The 16124-nt window shown below is 38.8% G+C and overlaps 2 protein-coding genes across 2 annotated transcripts; one reads left to right on the forward strand and one right to left on the reverse strand.

The window, feature by feature from the left end:
* Positions 1-737: 737 nt before the first annotated feature.
* On the forward strand, positions 738-6844 carry LOC149836717 (hydroxyproline O-arabinosyltransferase NOD3-like). The gene is made up of 8 exons (XM_090007085.1): positions 738-1428; positions 1605-1672; positions 1780-1981; positions 2193-2290; positions 2415-2484; positions 2610-2681; positions 2888-3001; positions 6518-6844. Exons 1-8 carry the CDS (start codon positions 997-999, stop codon positions 6581-6583), a joined length of 1122 nt encoding a protein of 373 aa, XP_089863211.1. The 5' UTR covers positions 738-996; the 3' UTR covers positions 6584-6844.
* Positions 6845-14124: 7280 nt separating this feature from the next.
* On the reverse strand, positions 14125-15210 carry LOC149836718 (endochitinase 4-like). The gene is made up of 3 exons (XM_090007086.1): positions 14923-15210; positions 14665-14782; positions 14125-14554 (listed from the first exon to the last, which is right to left on the reverse strand). Exons 1-3 carry the CDS (start codon positions 15194-15196, stop codon positions 14266-14268), a joined length of 681 nt encoding a protein of 226 aa, XP_089863212.1. The 5' UTR covers positions 15197-15210; the 3' UTR covers positions 14125-14265.
* Between the last annotated feature and the right edge of the window lie 914 nt (positions 15211-16124).

A 16124-nucleotide genomic window follows, 5' to 3' on the forward strand; every position in this document is an offset into this window, starting at 1 on the left:
AATTAATGATCGTAGTTTTATAATGACTAGTGATCTTCTTAATTTTAAGAAATTTTACAAAAAAGAGTAATATTTAAGTGGAATTTTAAATACACCCCCAACTTCTCAAAACTCTCAAAAAATGTCCCAAGTTTTTCTGATATTTTTGAAAAAGGTAAAAGGTGGGCCTCCATTTGGAAAATTCCCTTAAATTTAGGGAATGTATTTATTCAAATCACGAGATCTTGATTTCTACTCCGTCGTTGACATCTCTCTCTCTCTCTCTCTCTCCGCTTCGTTCTGCGTCTGAGGCAAGTTTCCTCTTTGAAGAAGGCACTCTCTATTTTCCTGTGTTTCTTCTTTTTCTTCTTTTCTGTCAACACATATGTCCCTTTTTCTGAAATAATTTTTTTCGTAGATTTGTGCAATTCTTTTGGTTTCTACATGGCGTGTGGAGAATGCAAATTTATTCGTTTTTTTTTTTGAATAATTTCTTTGCCTGTTATTTGAGCTGAAAATCCGATCGAGTTTGATCTAGGAAATCCGAAAAGTGAAAACCCAGTTTTTGTTTGGTTTTGTTGCTTTAGAAGTTCGAATTTCCTGCGGGAATTGCTGTTTCCTTCAAGTTTCTGGGAGTTTTGTTGCGCTTTGAATCGCGAATTTCTGTTTTTTGGGATTTAGTTAGCTTGAATCTTGATGGGGTTTATGATTTCTCCAACGAATTAAATGATAGTAAAAAAGGTATTGTGTTTTCACAGAAGTTTCTTGGAATCATTCGTCCTGAAAATTTGATTGTTTCTTGGGTGCGGAATGCTGTGTTTGTTGAGGAACTGGGAACGAGAAGTTTGTTTGAATCGTTAATCGGATGAATTTCCCATGGAATTGGGTCGGAATTCTTTGAAGTTTCTTGGAGATTGAGTATTGGGAATTTCGATACTTTGAATGCGAATTAGGAGGTTCTGATGAATTCGGAATAAGGGGATCTTGTGAAGCTTTTGAGTTTCGAGGGGTTCGGAAATGGCTGTGAATCGAAGCATCGGGCGCGCTTCGACGTTTCTGCTGGTCGTGGTGGTGATTGGTTTCTTCTTTGCTTCTTATAACATGATATCTATGCTGATCCACCAAAGAGGGCAAAATGTAGGTAAAGACTCGGGTAGTGTGACCGGTGGCCGGTCGATGCAATTCATCAATGCTGTGACTGAGATGCCGGATTCGTTGAAGAAGTCGGACGGTTCGAAGGCGCCATTTCATGTGGCGCTTACGGCTACTGATGCGCCTTACAGCAAATGGCAGTGTAGGATAATGTATTATTGGTATAAGAAGATGAAGGAACAACCGGGGTCCGAGATGGGAGGATTCACTCGAGTTCTGCATTCGGGGAGTCCGGATAATCTGATGAATGAGATCCCAACTTTCGTGGTTGATCCTCTTCCATCAGGTCAGGACAAGGTAAGAATTAGGCATGTTTTTCCTTTTCAAGCTTATCAATTCATGTGCCAACCGTCTTTTGTACTCTATGAATGTGCCTGTGATTTGTTGGATTGATTGGAATCGAATGTGGAATCTCGCAGTTTGCTCACTTAAACTGTCTCTTGTTGCTTGAAACTGAAATGGTGTTTTGGTAGGGTTATGTTGTGTTAAACCGACCATGGGCCTTTGTTCAATGGCTGCAGAAGGCACCGATTGCGGAAGAGTAAGAGTTTACGCAATGCGTCTCCATCTTTTGATTGTTTTGTTTCTTGCAAGCTCATAATAAAATAATGGTTCTTGGTTCTTTCATTTGAACTATGAGAAATGCAGCTATATAATGATGGCAGAGCCCGATCACATATTCGTTAAGCCGCTGCCAAACTTGGCAAGAGGAGATTATCCAGCAGCATTTCCTTTTTTCTACATCAAACCAAATGAGCACGAGAAACTTATTCGAAAGTTTTTCCCGGAAGAGAAGGGACCGATAACTGATATAGATCCTATTGGAAATTCTCCTGTAATCATTAAGAAGGTGAGCTTTCTTTCTGGCTGCCATGGTAAATTGTTATTTTTCCAATGGTGGGTTACCCTGATGGTTATTGGGTTATTGTTATGTTGCTACTTGGATAGCAACTTGTAGCGGATTTGAGTCCACCTCTATTAACTTGCTTCAACCATATGTTTGGTATTTCATACTCTGAAAGTCATTTTGTTAGAGGCGCTAAGTTACCTATCTATTTCAGTCTCAACTGCAAAAGATTGCCCCTACTTGGATGAATGTTTCACTGAAAATGAAGGAGGATGAAGAGACCGACAAAGCTTTTGGATGGGTTCTGGAAATGTATGGGAACAATTTTATATTCTTTTTGTTGAACTTTTTGTACTGCTACGATATCCAGCACTCGAATTATAATTCATCATGTTTGCTTTCTGAATTTCTCTGATGTTTCTTATTGAAAATACAGGTATGCTTATGCTGTTGCATCTGGCTTGCATGGGGTGTCACATATTCTTCGGAAAGATTTCATGATACAGGTGTTTTGTCTTTATCCATGTTTCTACTTCAGCTTATATATGGCCATAGTCTATCAATGGAAATATTCATTTCATGATTACTTTTTAGATGGTCTAAAGAGATTTTTGCAACTTGATCTTTTCAGCCACCTTGGGATTTAGAGATTGGGAAAAAGTTCATTATACATTATACTTATGGTTGTGACTATAATATGAAGGTAATACTACCGTGCCTTTATGTTTTCCTCTTTGGAATATGTTTAATTTTTTTTGCTCAAGAAATACAATCATTGGGTGTTTTACATTGTCAGGCAATGAGCTTGTATTTGCTTGTTATATGATGCTAGCATTGGAGGTGATGTGAATTCTTGATAACACTTCTATTTAGCTTTTGATCATGAAATTTGAACCTTTTCTTATTCAGGGGGAGCTGACATATGGAAAAATTGGGGAGTGGCGTTTTGACAAAAGATCGTATCTCCAAGGTCCTCCACCAAAAAATTTGCCCTTGCCTCCTCCTGGAGTTCCTGAAAGTGTGGTATGTCATAGGCTTCTCTTTTTCTTTAAAAATGTTCCAACTTTACGTTTATGTGAATTCATAAAGGACAAGGTTTGGTAATTAAGCGTTAAAAAGGATTTTTTTACTTACTAATAGAATAAGTGGGGGTGGATATGGGAATAAAATTCAGTATCCGTGTGGTATAGGCCATGATGCTTATCACTGTTTAGCACTATGACTCTCAAACATACATGGTAGCACTGAGTTTCTGACGCCTACAAGAAAAGGTTGTTAGATTTGAAAACTATTTGGGAATTAACTAATAAATGATATCTAAAAAAACTTGGAAATTAAAATAAATATAGTTATCCTTTGCCTTGGTAGTTTGTTTACCTCATCCAAAGATCTTGAAGTGCCACAGATATTATGGTTCATATATTCCTCTACTCGATCTGTTCAATAGTATTTTGCAGAGAATTTTCCTTGCACCTGCTAGTCTTCCTTTAATGCTTACTTTTGTGCTACATGTTGCATACAAAGTTATATATTGTTTGTTTGCAAATGAAATCTATAAGCGTGCAAAAGAAGAATTATATTTTCAGCGGTTCCAAGCAACATCTTGAAGAGAAAGTTTATGAACCGTTAGTCATCTTGTAATCTTTTTAGTCTATTCATACGTATTATCTTCCAAATTATCTTTCATATGTTTGCTTGGCTGACAACAACCAGAAAAGCCTTCATTTTCATGTTGTTGCTTTCACAAAAATTGGGCCACTTTGGGAGTAGTTAAAAAGAAGGAAGATTTTTGGAAAAGAAACCTGTCAGACCTTTAGATGTATCAGATAGTTGGCAGGGCTTATTCTTCAAATTCAACACTTGGATCATGAAATAATTTCCCTATTTGCAATTACACACCGTGTACAAAAAGCTGTTCTCAACTGTCATATAAGGTGGTTAAACTCCTCACCGTCGTTGGAGCTGAAAGTCCTTATTTTGAATGGCATAGTCAGAGCACAACAGGCTTAAGTTTGTCGGTCATTTTTTGCAGTGATGTGTATGTATTATACTTTTACAAATGCTGGATGATACTTTGGGATCCTAGGTAGCTGAATGTTCATGTCTATGGTGATGAGCTTCGGTTATTCTGATGCGACCATAATTCTTTTGCAGATATGTGAGGCATGTTTGCTTCATTTATTGATTGATTATTGTACTTGAATTACAACCGCCTGAAGAATGAACATATAATTAACCATTTAAGAAAGCTGGATTAGTTAAATATATGAAACTTAAGGTTATTAGGAGATGAGATTAGTATGTTGATAAAGCTTTATTAAAAAATAAGTATATTGATAAAATCATACTTTCGTAAGTTAATGTACTACATGATTTGTTTATCTATCTATGCAACTTAACTATAATGATATAATTATTTGTTAAGTTATTAACAAAGAATTGTGAATAGTGCATGAAGTATGATTGATATTGTATTTCCAGCCCTAAGTTTCTCCTCTAATGTTTTCTTGTTCTTCTTTTCCATCCAAGGCTTGATACAGGTTTACTATCAAGCTTCTTTTTTTGTTCCTCTTGATGCAAGAATGACCTTTTTGAGAAGTTGCTGCTGCTTAAGAAAACTACATTATCAGCTTTTGTAAACTACACAAAGAATTTTTTTTTTGAATAATACTGAGGTTCAGTGGATCTCACACTAAGAGGATTCAGGATGTGAGTGGTCATCTTTATTAGGACTAGAGTAGATTGTATAATGTTTGATCTAGAGCTCTTAGTATGTAATCTTTCCATTACATAAGCCATCTTTATTACTAAAATACAGTAGTAGTAACTGAACCTATCTCCGGTCATAAAATTTAGTAAGTGGGAGCATATGTGGGGCTGTGGGAGAGGCACTAGGATTGTGTTAGTTGTCATTTTTGCATATAGAGAGCCTAAACTGTACTAAGAGCTAATTTGTTGTTGAGCAATCTATATGTTTAGGTGTCTTAATGTGAAATCCGGAAGCTTGTTTAGATTTCTTTGGTCATCATTTTTTATATTTAACAAGTTTTCTGTAATATAAAACAATTCAATAACCTGCTATAAGTTTTAATACTTAATTTCTTATTGATTTGAGTATGGGCAATTTTTTGGTGCTTTATATCTTGTTTCATCTAGGATTAACAAGAAGTTTGCATATGGGATCCTAATTTATGTGATTCAACATAGCATAAGGTAAAACTTTTGTGCACACACGTTTTTCCTAAAAGTGATTCCTTTAAGTTTGCTAACTTTTGTTATGAATATGTTTGTTCATGTATCTGGTCTATCATAATAATGACGGACTGCATACAGGCTGTTGGCTACCTAGCCAATTACTTTTGTGGTCAGTGCTATGAAAGGATCTTGCTATTGAAAATAATGTATAATAGGCATTGCATCACGGTATTGAGAATTGTCTCAAGGATTGTGAAAGATGTTGGCTACAGCATCAAATTTTAATCCAATATGCTATGCATGGTCACTTCTGAAGAAGCAAATCTGGTAATTCTTCAGGTATATATGATCTAATTGCAATAAAATTGTGGTGTCCATTCTGAAGTATTGATTTCGATTTTCACATACATGAAAATAACATATTATTAGAGGCCTTTGTATAGTCTTTCCTTAAATTATTAGTGTGATCTGTAATTTATATGTATCCTGTTTCCATGTTTTCTCCAGGAAATTTGTTAAGAAATTCATTCTAGCAATCTTGTATGTGAAACGTATCAAATTGTGAAGGATTACAATAGTCCACAAAGTTATGATGACTTTGTAGCTTGTAAAATAAATTACCACACTTATCTTTCTGGTCTTTTACTGAACCCAGTAACTTGGGTCTTTTGTTAGCAAATTGTGGATGCACACGTGTATAAACAACTTCAAATTAAAGGTATTCTATTCAAGAAATGTCTTGTTCATCTTTTCCTTGCATTTGGCTTACACTGATCCATTATGGCCTTCACGTTGTTAAATCCTCTACATCATCGAGGAATGACATTCTCTTAAGAAAGTGTAATAATCTTTATGTTAAGAATATTGTATCATGTATGTGTGTTTTCATAAGCAAAATTTCAATGTATAGATCCTTATATCTTGCAGTTCTGTATTAGTAAACTTTGTAGTTTGTAAGAAGATGAGTATTTAAATGTCCTAATTTATTGCTGTCTTGTAAAGATAAGGAATTTAAATGTCCTGTTTATCGCTGTCTTGTAATTATGCATTTAAATAAAATATATGACCTATATAATTTGCCAATTCATCTAAGAATCTAGTTTTATTAACATTCACTTTGGAGCATTATTTACATCAAATTTCATGCTAGGTTTAAAGAACATGCAGGTGCTGTTTCTTGGCTGGAGCTATTTAATTCGCCTAGCTTAATTAGCTTTGACTTTTTCGAATGAATATGCCTTTAACACAATATTCTCATAATTGTGGGAATTGATAATTTGTGGCTGTATTGTCTTCCTAGCTAATGGTTGTCTATTTGTCCTTTTCTTTTGCAAAAATTCATAGGTGACACTTGTAAAGATGGTGAATGAGGCTACAGCTAATATCCCTAGTTGGGATGAAGGAAAGTGATTGTTGACGAGCAACTGGAACAAAGTCTTAGTTTTGCGGGATTGTTCATCAAAAACAGGTCTCCAAATGTACAAGCCGCATGTCTTGATTTGTTCTAATCATGTAAGCAAGATTGAAATGAAAAATGTAAAAGGCCCATATCATGTTGTGATTCTGTTTTCAGATAAGCTGTAAGCATGTTCAGGTGCAGTAGAAAAAGTTGGAAAATGTTTTTGATGTCTCATTTTCTCATTAACCAAGTTTGGAAGCCTTACTTGGGAAGCATCTTTGTAGCCTACAAAAGTTTCTTCTTCTTCAAGCATTCATGTGTAATGATATCTTGTCAAATATGAAATTTGGAACCACATGCTCTCTTCGTTTCCATCAATTCAAGACAACCATATAGTCCAGGCCATTTGTGCCTGGAAGGAAAGCTGATTATTAGCTTTTATTGCCAGAAAACATCCTTGATCAATAAAAACATCTCTGTTTATCCATTGATTGTCTCACTCGAGAAAAATGTTCTTTTCTTGCATAAGTGATCAGAATCACTGTCAATCGAGGAACCACCTTACATGCCTTGATGGCTATTTGCTTTATGCATTTACATCATGATCTTGGTGGGCATATTGCTGACAACTTAGTTGTAAGAAAATTTTGAACATTTTTATTTCAAGTATTTTAGTTCATAATAATATTGGATAAAAAAAACTCATGCTGACTAACAATCCAGCTTGTGTCAAGTATCTTGCCAAAGGTCCACATTGTTTATATTGTTTCCTTTTGTTCCTTCCCTGACAGTGGAAAACCTAGTCCATAGGATGCCTTGTTGCAACAAAGTTTGGGTTACTAAACTCCAGTAGGGAGCCATCTTTACCCACCATTCCAGCTATTGCGAATATATCCAGTGTTCCACATCCAACCCAATCTTTGGATTCAATATAACCGATGATCGGTTATATACAGGATAACCTGATCTCCCATTGCACCATCTATGGTGGGATTGTTTTTGAGGGTGCATCCCCATGCATGAAGTTATTAAAGGTCAGAATCACCCGAAAGTTGAGAGAATGGAAAATGCTGAAGAAAGTAAAGATCGAGAGCAGCGTCATGCTTGCAGAGGTGTCAGTTTAGCATGATCATATTTAACGATGCTAATAGTATCTTCTAATGACAGCTCGTAATTGGAGATCATCCATCTCAATCACGGCATCGTAAGCAATATATGTATATGTTTGAAAATATCAATAAAATGAGAATGTATGCCTTCGAAAAAAGCTTTAATAATTGAAAAAAATTCATCTAGGGACCCTGTTTTTTCTTGATATTTTGAAAAGAACCTTCTGATGTGAAAATCATTGAAGCATAGCGAGGTGCTCCACCAGAAACTGAGGCAACACGTAAGCCTCAATTTTTTTTTGAAAACTAAAAAAAAAACTATAAAAAATATCTAAAACTACAAATAAATAAAAGAATCTTTTATTGATAAAGCAACAACCAACAAGAAATAAAAAATATGAGATTAACATATAAATGTAACTGCGACAACTTGATCTGCATAAGTATTTAAGAAATAAAATATGAGCATTCATTTAATAAAAAATTAACATTAACAAGTTGTTGAGAGAGCAGGGAGAGACACAGGGAGAGCAGAGAGATGTAGGAAGAGAAGAGAGAGAAACAAGAAGAGCAAAGAGATGTAGGGAGAGCAGTGAGAGAGAGTCACAGGGAGATACTGAAAAACGTAGAGAGAGTAAAGAGACGCAGGGAGAGAGAGAGAGAGGATTGGTATGTACCTTATTCTTCTTTGCCAGAAACGCAAGAAGACCAAGAGACGAGAATAAGAGAGCAGGGGGGAGGTAGCCTGAATTTTTTTTGAAGCTATTTAGCCCCAAAATTGAGTCAAATGAGGGATTTGACCCCATTTGACTCATAACTGTGAGGCACGCCTCATGCTTGAGGTGCACCTCACCCTATATGAGGCGTACACCTCAGGAAAATTGTGCCTCAGGCTTGTGCTTCATGGTAAAAAGGCTCTCAACTGAGGCACACTTTCTGCGCCTTGAGGTACTTTTTGAAGTGAGGCACACTTTTTGCGCCTTGAGGTACTTTTTGTGTCTTGAGATCGGGTTGGGTCAGGTATACCCGACCCAACTACACCCTTAGATGCTACTGAAGTAACAGTAAAGTCAGGGTAATTATAAATCACCAAGCTGGTTGCATCAGTCCTTTGCCAATGTATCTTTTGCCTAAAACACATGAGTATTGTTGGTTGCTTTAATCATAGTAATCCTCTGAGTATTAAATGCCTGCAAGTTTGTTATTAGAGAAGTATTAAATGCTTCATCAGTAGTGCTAATCTGATTAAATTAACAATATAAAGCCTATTGATTGTGGACTCGGTCAAACCCTTGTTATGATCCCAAAAGCACCTTGGCTAGGTCAAATAGCCAAATCTGGCCAAGCCTCCCCACAAGTCGCCAACTTTCATTACCCTCTTGCCTGAACAAAAACCTAACTAAGATGTATTTTTTATGCAATATTACATGAGATTGGTTAGAAGACCAGGATTTTCTTGAAGATGCTCCAGTTAACCTAATTAACTTGGGAGTCTTTATAAAATGTTTCATTGTCATTGCCACGGGCTTACTTTTTTCAATAAACTAGTGCGATGTGACAATCCTTCCTTACCATCGCAAGCCTACTTATCGCTCTGTCACGGGCATAAAATGCTTCACAAACCCGTGACGCGTCAAGCTGGCCAGCCTAACGGCCAAAAGCCGCGTACCAACACCTTTTCGTGTGCTGAATCATTTTCATTAACCCTGCGCACCATCCCGTGCACAACTGCCTAGCGGAAGCTGATCAAGCGCATTTCCAAATGCGCATTCCATGTAGTCCATGCTGCTTAGTGCCTAGCCGTCCCATACCAGCTATCACTTCCGAAAGATGCACAAACTTTACTTTAGCATTGCGTGCCATGAAGCGTATTGCGACTCCATGCGCACGAAATAGCAAAACCTCACCACTAAAGAAACACGACCTTGCGGCCCCCAGTCCGAAAACTAGTTGATGATTGAACATCATAGCGAAGAGCACCACCGAAACTCATTCGTCGGTGCCTAGGCATTCACTCGCCTGACCCGAGTCACCAAAATAAGTTGGAATTATCTAAGGTGATTTCTGGGAGAATTAGCCCTAACCCACACGCACCCCCGTGCGTTCAACCGCTACGCGTGGGAAACATCTTGCAAGCTGAGAGGTCCTTAACCAAATCTTCAAAGGCAACATCCTCTGATCCGCTGGCACTGCTTAACCAAACAACGCTCTACGTCTGTGCCGCCACATAGAGATGCACTAACGACGATACCGATGCCTATCGCATGCCATGCTACCATCGCACGTCACCAATCAAGCGAACGCATACCACACGTTCCTACACTCGATGCATTTTCTACTTAGTAGAGCTCTGCACTGCATATGCCCCATTCTGAAAGATCGGCTCAGAACATTCTCCCCCACCCAAAACCATTGTCATCCTCGACAATGTTGGTACAACTAAGAACACAGTCTTCACTGATATGCCAGTTTCTTTTTGTACTTATCTTTGGTTTACTCTTTTTCTTCAGCCTACTCAACTTGTTCTGGTTTACATCCACCATCACCGCAACCTTTAACACGCCAAGTCTCATACCTTTAACGCATCTTCGATCACTTAGACAACAGTCTTCTACTTTATCAACATCAAACATTCTCTACTAGTGAGACCCTAGTGTAGTCTCAAATACAAACGGGTCATTCTCGTCCGCACGACAAACTTGTTATCTTGATGCTTATGGCTAGGGTGCTTTCCAACCCCAGAAAGGGCAAATCCAAGCCCTTCATGGTCCTTATAGAGAATGACAAACACCAATGCGTGCCGCATGGATATCAACTTCCTTAAGCACAAACTTGCAATTTTTCAATGGTCCAAACTTGTCCTCAAGTGGGGGAACCCCAATGCGGTCCTTCAAAGTATCTTCGTAGGCACTCGCCCTCACAAGGGCACTTTGCCCCAATGCTGCACTCCACTCCCGGAGTCATCACATTGTACTGTCTCTCAGAGTCAGCAAAACGTTCCCGCAGGAACCAACGGACTACGAAAAATAACTTTTTCTACACGCGCAATTCATTAAAGATCTGTCAACTCAAGAGACAACAAACAACGAGCCTTCTACTCAACGTGGGCACTCCACTAACCTACAATCTTGGGAGAGTATTTCAAAGTTTACTCGAGTCTCCCATACCCAAAGGTGCAAATCCATCCAGCCGAATCCAACGTGCATTCTCTGCATGCACAAGGCAAACGACACACTCTACCTATAAGCCTAACACACAATTGGTAGAAATCTTTAGCTTATCTATGTTTCCTTAGTCAACTGAACAACAACCTTGCACTTCTGCTTATCATCGATAAGATGTCCCATACCATCTTGCCAACATCCTGCTTCTGTGCTCAGTCAACCACACTTCAACTGCACAAAATTATGTAACCGAGATAAACCATCACTGTCCTCTTCAGTGTCGCACACAATGAAGAACAAGGTTTCCATAAATCTTTTTGCTCAGATACCAATTTATCACGAGCTTACTTTTTTCAATAAGCCAGTGCGGCGCGACGATCCTTTCTTACCGTCGCAAGTCTACTTATCACTTTGTCACGGGCATAGAATGCTTCGCAAACCTGCGACGTGCCAAGCTGCCCAAGCTAGCCAGCCTAACGGCCGAATGCCACATACCAATACCTTTCTATGTGCTGAATCATTTTCATTGGCCCTACGCACCACCCCGTGCATGGCTGCCTAGCAGAAGCTGATCAAGCGTATTTCCAAATGCGCATTTCATGTAGTCCATGCCGCTTAGTGCCTAATCGTCCCATACCAGCTATCACTTCTAAAAGAGGCACAAACTTTGCCTTAGCCTTGTGTGCCATGGAGCGTATTGCGACTTCATGCACACGACATAGCAAAACCTCGTCATTGAAGGAACAAGACCTTGCGGCTCCTAGTCTGAAGACCAATTGATGATTGAACATCATAGTGAAGAGCATCACCCAGACTCATTCGCTGTCGCCTAGGCATTCACTCGCCTAGCTCCGAGTCACCATACTCGATTGGAATCACCTTAATTGGAATCACCTAAGATAATTCTTAGGAGAATTAGCCCTAACCCACACGCACCTCCGTGTGTCCAACCGCTACACGTGAAAAACATCTTACAAGCTGAAAGATCCTTAACCAAATCTCCAAAGGCAACATCCTCTGATCCGCTGGCACTACTTAACCGAATAACGCTCCACGTCTGTGCCGCCACACAATGATGCACTAACGACGATATCGATACCTATCACATGCCGTGCTGCCATTGCACGTCTCCAATCAAGCGAACACATACCGTACATTCCTACACTTGATACATTTTTCACTTAGTAGAGTTTCACACTGCACATGCCCCACTCTGAAAGATCAGCCCGAGACAGTCATTCTTCTTGAAAATAAAATACTCGTTTGACGAAGCCGATCTAGTGTTTGGGGCCGAACATCTAACAAGGAATTCGGCTCAACCGATAGGACTATTAAAAAGAGGGGCCCCACGCCTGCCCCCACCTATTAAAAGGGGTCTAACACTTAAAAGTTTTCGCCCTGAACACTGGATCGCAACTGTCAATACATGTGTGATCATCTCCTCCCAGCAAAGAATTTAAGGTTGTGGCTTAATAATAATGAAATGGATTCCAAATCATCATGATTTAAAAAGAGGGGAAGTTGCGGCTACTAAATTTATTATAGAATAGAAAAGAAGGCAAGGGAGAAAGAAAAACATGCTGTGTGTAATGAATGTTATTTAAAAAAAAAGATTAGATGATGGTCTGGTTACGTTTTCAAGCCATTTATTCATTAATTTCTAAAAAATATTCTTAATTTTTTTACGTGTGGCAGCATGAAAACGTTGGCCTGTGATTTTGGATTATACCATTAGGCCCTGTTTGGAAACTAGACGTTGGAGGTAGCCGCAGTGGGAAGCAAGGAGTACAAAGTTGTTTGGGATGGATGCAGTTGTAGGAAATGATGGCACTAGATTGTCATTTGACACCTCCAGTTTCACATATCACTTCTCACCTGGACTGGACTAGGTGGTAGTTACCAAATACTACACCAGTTCTCACACCAATGACTGCTCGACGACCTTCCCAATGCTCTTTGAGTTTTAATTTCAGCTTTTTCATCCTCATTCCAAACAGGTGAAAAGTGATAAATCCTCAATTGAACCGTTCCATTTGTCCCAAACAACTATGTGGATTTGCTAAAACCACAAATTTTGGGGATCCCGTAACTACATCCTTAGCTGCCAACGACTGGCACTTTCCAAACGGAGCCTTAGCCACACTATTAGAGATGCAAATGTGTCCATCGAAAGTTTGGAGTCCTCAAATTGGACAAAGTCTTTTTTAAGGTCATCCGTGTAAAGCTTATAAGAAAATCTCCTACCTGAAATTCGGAAGAAAATTTCTTACCTGGCATTCAATCTTTTTAAGTCAGCCTTTATAGTCATTATTATCATATCGCATATTTGTTTGACAAAAGTTTGCGTTAATTAATTGGCTAAAGGAAAATACATATCAAATTTTGATCATCAAGGACATTCTTCTAAGGATGTCAACAGGTAGGATGTAACCCGATATCCAACCTGAATCTGAACCCAATCCAATTGAAACCCGAATCCGATTAAGTGTAAATATCAAGTTTTGGACTAGTAGGATTTAGATTGGGTTCTATCTTTTTCCATCCAAATCTGATTAAGTCAGATCAGATTGAGTCGATTTCGGTAATGCCTAGATCCAACCCGAATCCAACCGGTTGACATCCCAACATTCTTCTTATGTCAAAATAATTTCTTTTAGCGCTAATACTTGCCACTAATGAATGTAGAAATAACTGTTTTTCCTATTTTTTTACCTTTTTTTATAGATGGGACCCAATGTATGTGATCTACAAAGATTTGTTTAGTAGAAAAATGAGTTTTGAAGCATGCAATTGTGACATGTAAGCAGGATTTTTTAAGGGCCTTAAAAATCAACTGCCCACAATGTACCAAAATTTTATGATTAAGAAGATCACATTTTCACATCAAAAAACATGATTCAAGCTGTGATCCTTAGCAAAGAAACCATGCTGAACACATCTATATGGTCTGGTTAAGTAGATACAACTTGAACCTATGATTTCCAGCTCCATAGTTCCATACTTTCATTAGTACCAAATATAAACCCTGCCTTATCATTGTTTAAGAATAGTAAGTAAATTCTTGCGCTTTATTTAGCAAGCACATAATATCATGCTATACTTTTGTATATATTTTTTATCGTGATCACGATGGTAAAAGTACTCCTGCTTCACTTGTGTATTTTGCATGCTAATTTTTTCAAATATCTGTAATTTACTGTAATATAAGCTTTTGGGGTTTTAATATAGTTTCCAATGCCCATTTTGTCTCTATATATGCCTGTTCTTACCCAAGAGCGGAGCAATGACTAGCCACAAATCAAAGCTTTATTCTTATAAATAGAGAACGTGTATATTTTGTAACTCTCTCTCTCATGCAGAGTAACTAGGGAGCACATAGCATGTTCATGACTAAATTTATTCTGAGGAGCACTGCCAAATCTAGCAGGAAACGTTTGGACCTGGGTCCACCCCGAATTGCTGGCAAAACCTTCGGTAGAAGTTGACCCTGCTAGCCACTTCAACTGGCCTTCCACCATTGCACTCCCCACTGTTTATAGCCATAATTGTTGAGGCAAAGCCACCGTCGGATGTGATCCCATTGTGGCAGTTGGACATCCAGAACCAGACTGCAGTCTTGAATGATATGACAGCATCCTGACCCACAATCTCTGGGTTACCCAACCCATCGAACCCAATGGCTTGTCCGGCTGCTCCATAGTTGTAATTCCTATACATTCACACATAATTAAAAATATATGAGAGAGAGAGAGAGAGAGAGAGATCAAAACTAGGGTGATGACACAACTGGAGTAGCAGGGAGGTCATGGCTATTATTACCAAGATAGTTGGATGGGTCCTCTGCCAAAGTATCTCTTGCCTGGAGCACATGGGTATTGTGTGTAGCTTTGATTACAAAAGTCCCCATCAGGGTTTTTCTCTTGTATGGAGCAAAAGCCTACACAAGTTGGTAGTTAGAGAAGTATTAGATGCTTCACTAGTGCTAATGGCATTGAACAATAGTTTAAAAGAAATCAAATAAACAATGTCTGTTATGTGTGCATGCGGTGAGTGCCACAGAAGGTTAGAGTGACATACTGCCAGTTTCATGCATGACATTAGCAAGGAAGGCAGCCAGCTCCCTCTTTTGAACATCGCCACCCCCGGTGGTGCCGAAGCCGGGGAAACTCTCGGCAGCTGATATGAAAGCATCATAGGTGTAGAAGCCATACCCCTCCTCGCAGCCACTACTAGGAAGCAGGCTATTGAAGAAATCAGAAGTGACTATTGTCCTAGGAGAGTCCTGGGCCAAGCCCACCTCCAAGACAAGAGCCACAACCAACACTCCAACAAGCCCTATGTAACTCTTCATTTTGAACACTCAAAAAATTTTTTTTGCACTTAGATGAGTCTCTTACGGTGGTATATTTATAGGCAACAAGTCATTTGTGGGGCAGTTCGTGTAGGAAAGACCTTAACAAGTGTCTTCCCCTCTCTTTCCTAATTAATCTAGGAAGCCTCCAAGAAACAGCCTACTGATTCTATAAGGGCAATGAGACGTGGAAAAAGAAGGCAAGACTTGCGCGTAGTTAGCACGCTTTGCATTCAATTATCTACGTCTATGTGGCCTTAGACCTCACCCAACACAAATCAATATAAAAGTACTGTGATATCATGTTTATATTTACAGCTGTCATCAGCAGATCCGGTTTTGGTCGGATACCCAACCCGACCCAGACCTTAATGCCGGGGTATGGGCATGAAAAATTCCTATCCGAATATTATTTGGATTGGCCCAAAACTGGATTTCTTATCAGACTCACTTGACCAGAATATTTTACATGTTTTTCTTTTTGTGTGTGCAAGTAGTGAAAGTATAAGGGTTGGGCTTCCGTCCGGATCGGGTGCAATAGGATTGCACCGAAAATATGCATTAAGTACCTGATCACCCTCCATCAGGTCTTGGGCCCCACACCTGACAACCCTATCCCTAAGATGGAGGGTGATGAGGTGCTTAATGCACAATTTTTTGTGCAATCATATTGCACCTGATCTTTTCACTGGGTTTCTGATTCATTTTCTAGAAATGACATATTTCTACGTACCTTTTGTGGAACCGATGATGTTACGAGTCCAAGTGAATGATTGACTTGTAAACACTGTCATCATCAACCTTGTGAATATGAAATTTCTAGTTTACTTCTTGGGAAATTTCAATTGATAGGGAGGCGGCGACTTGTGAATAATATGAAATCGAGTCTTCGTTATTTTTTAATTCAAAAATTAAATAATGATGACAT

Source organism: Nuphar pumila, chromosome 5 (genome assembly GCF_984573655.1).
Source record: "Nuphar pumila chromosome 5, dmNupPumi1.hap1.1, whole genome shotgun sequence".
In the NCBI taxonomy this organism is placed as follows: Eukaryota; Viridiplantae; Streptophyta; class Magnoliopsida; order Nymphaeales; family Nymphaeaceae; genus Nuphar; species Nuphar pumila.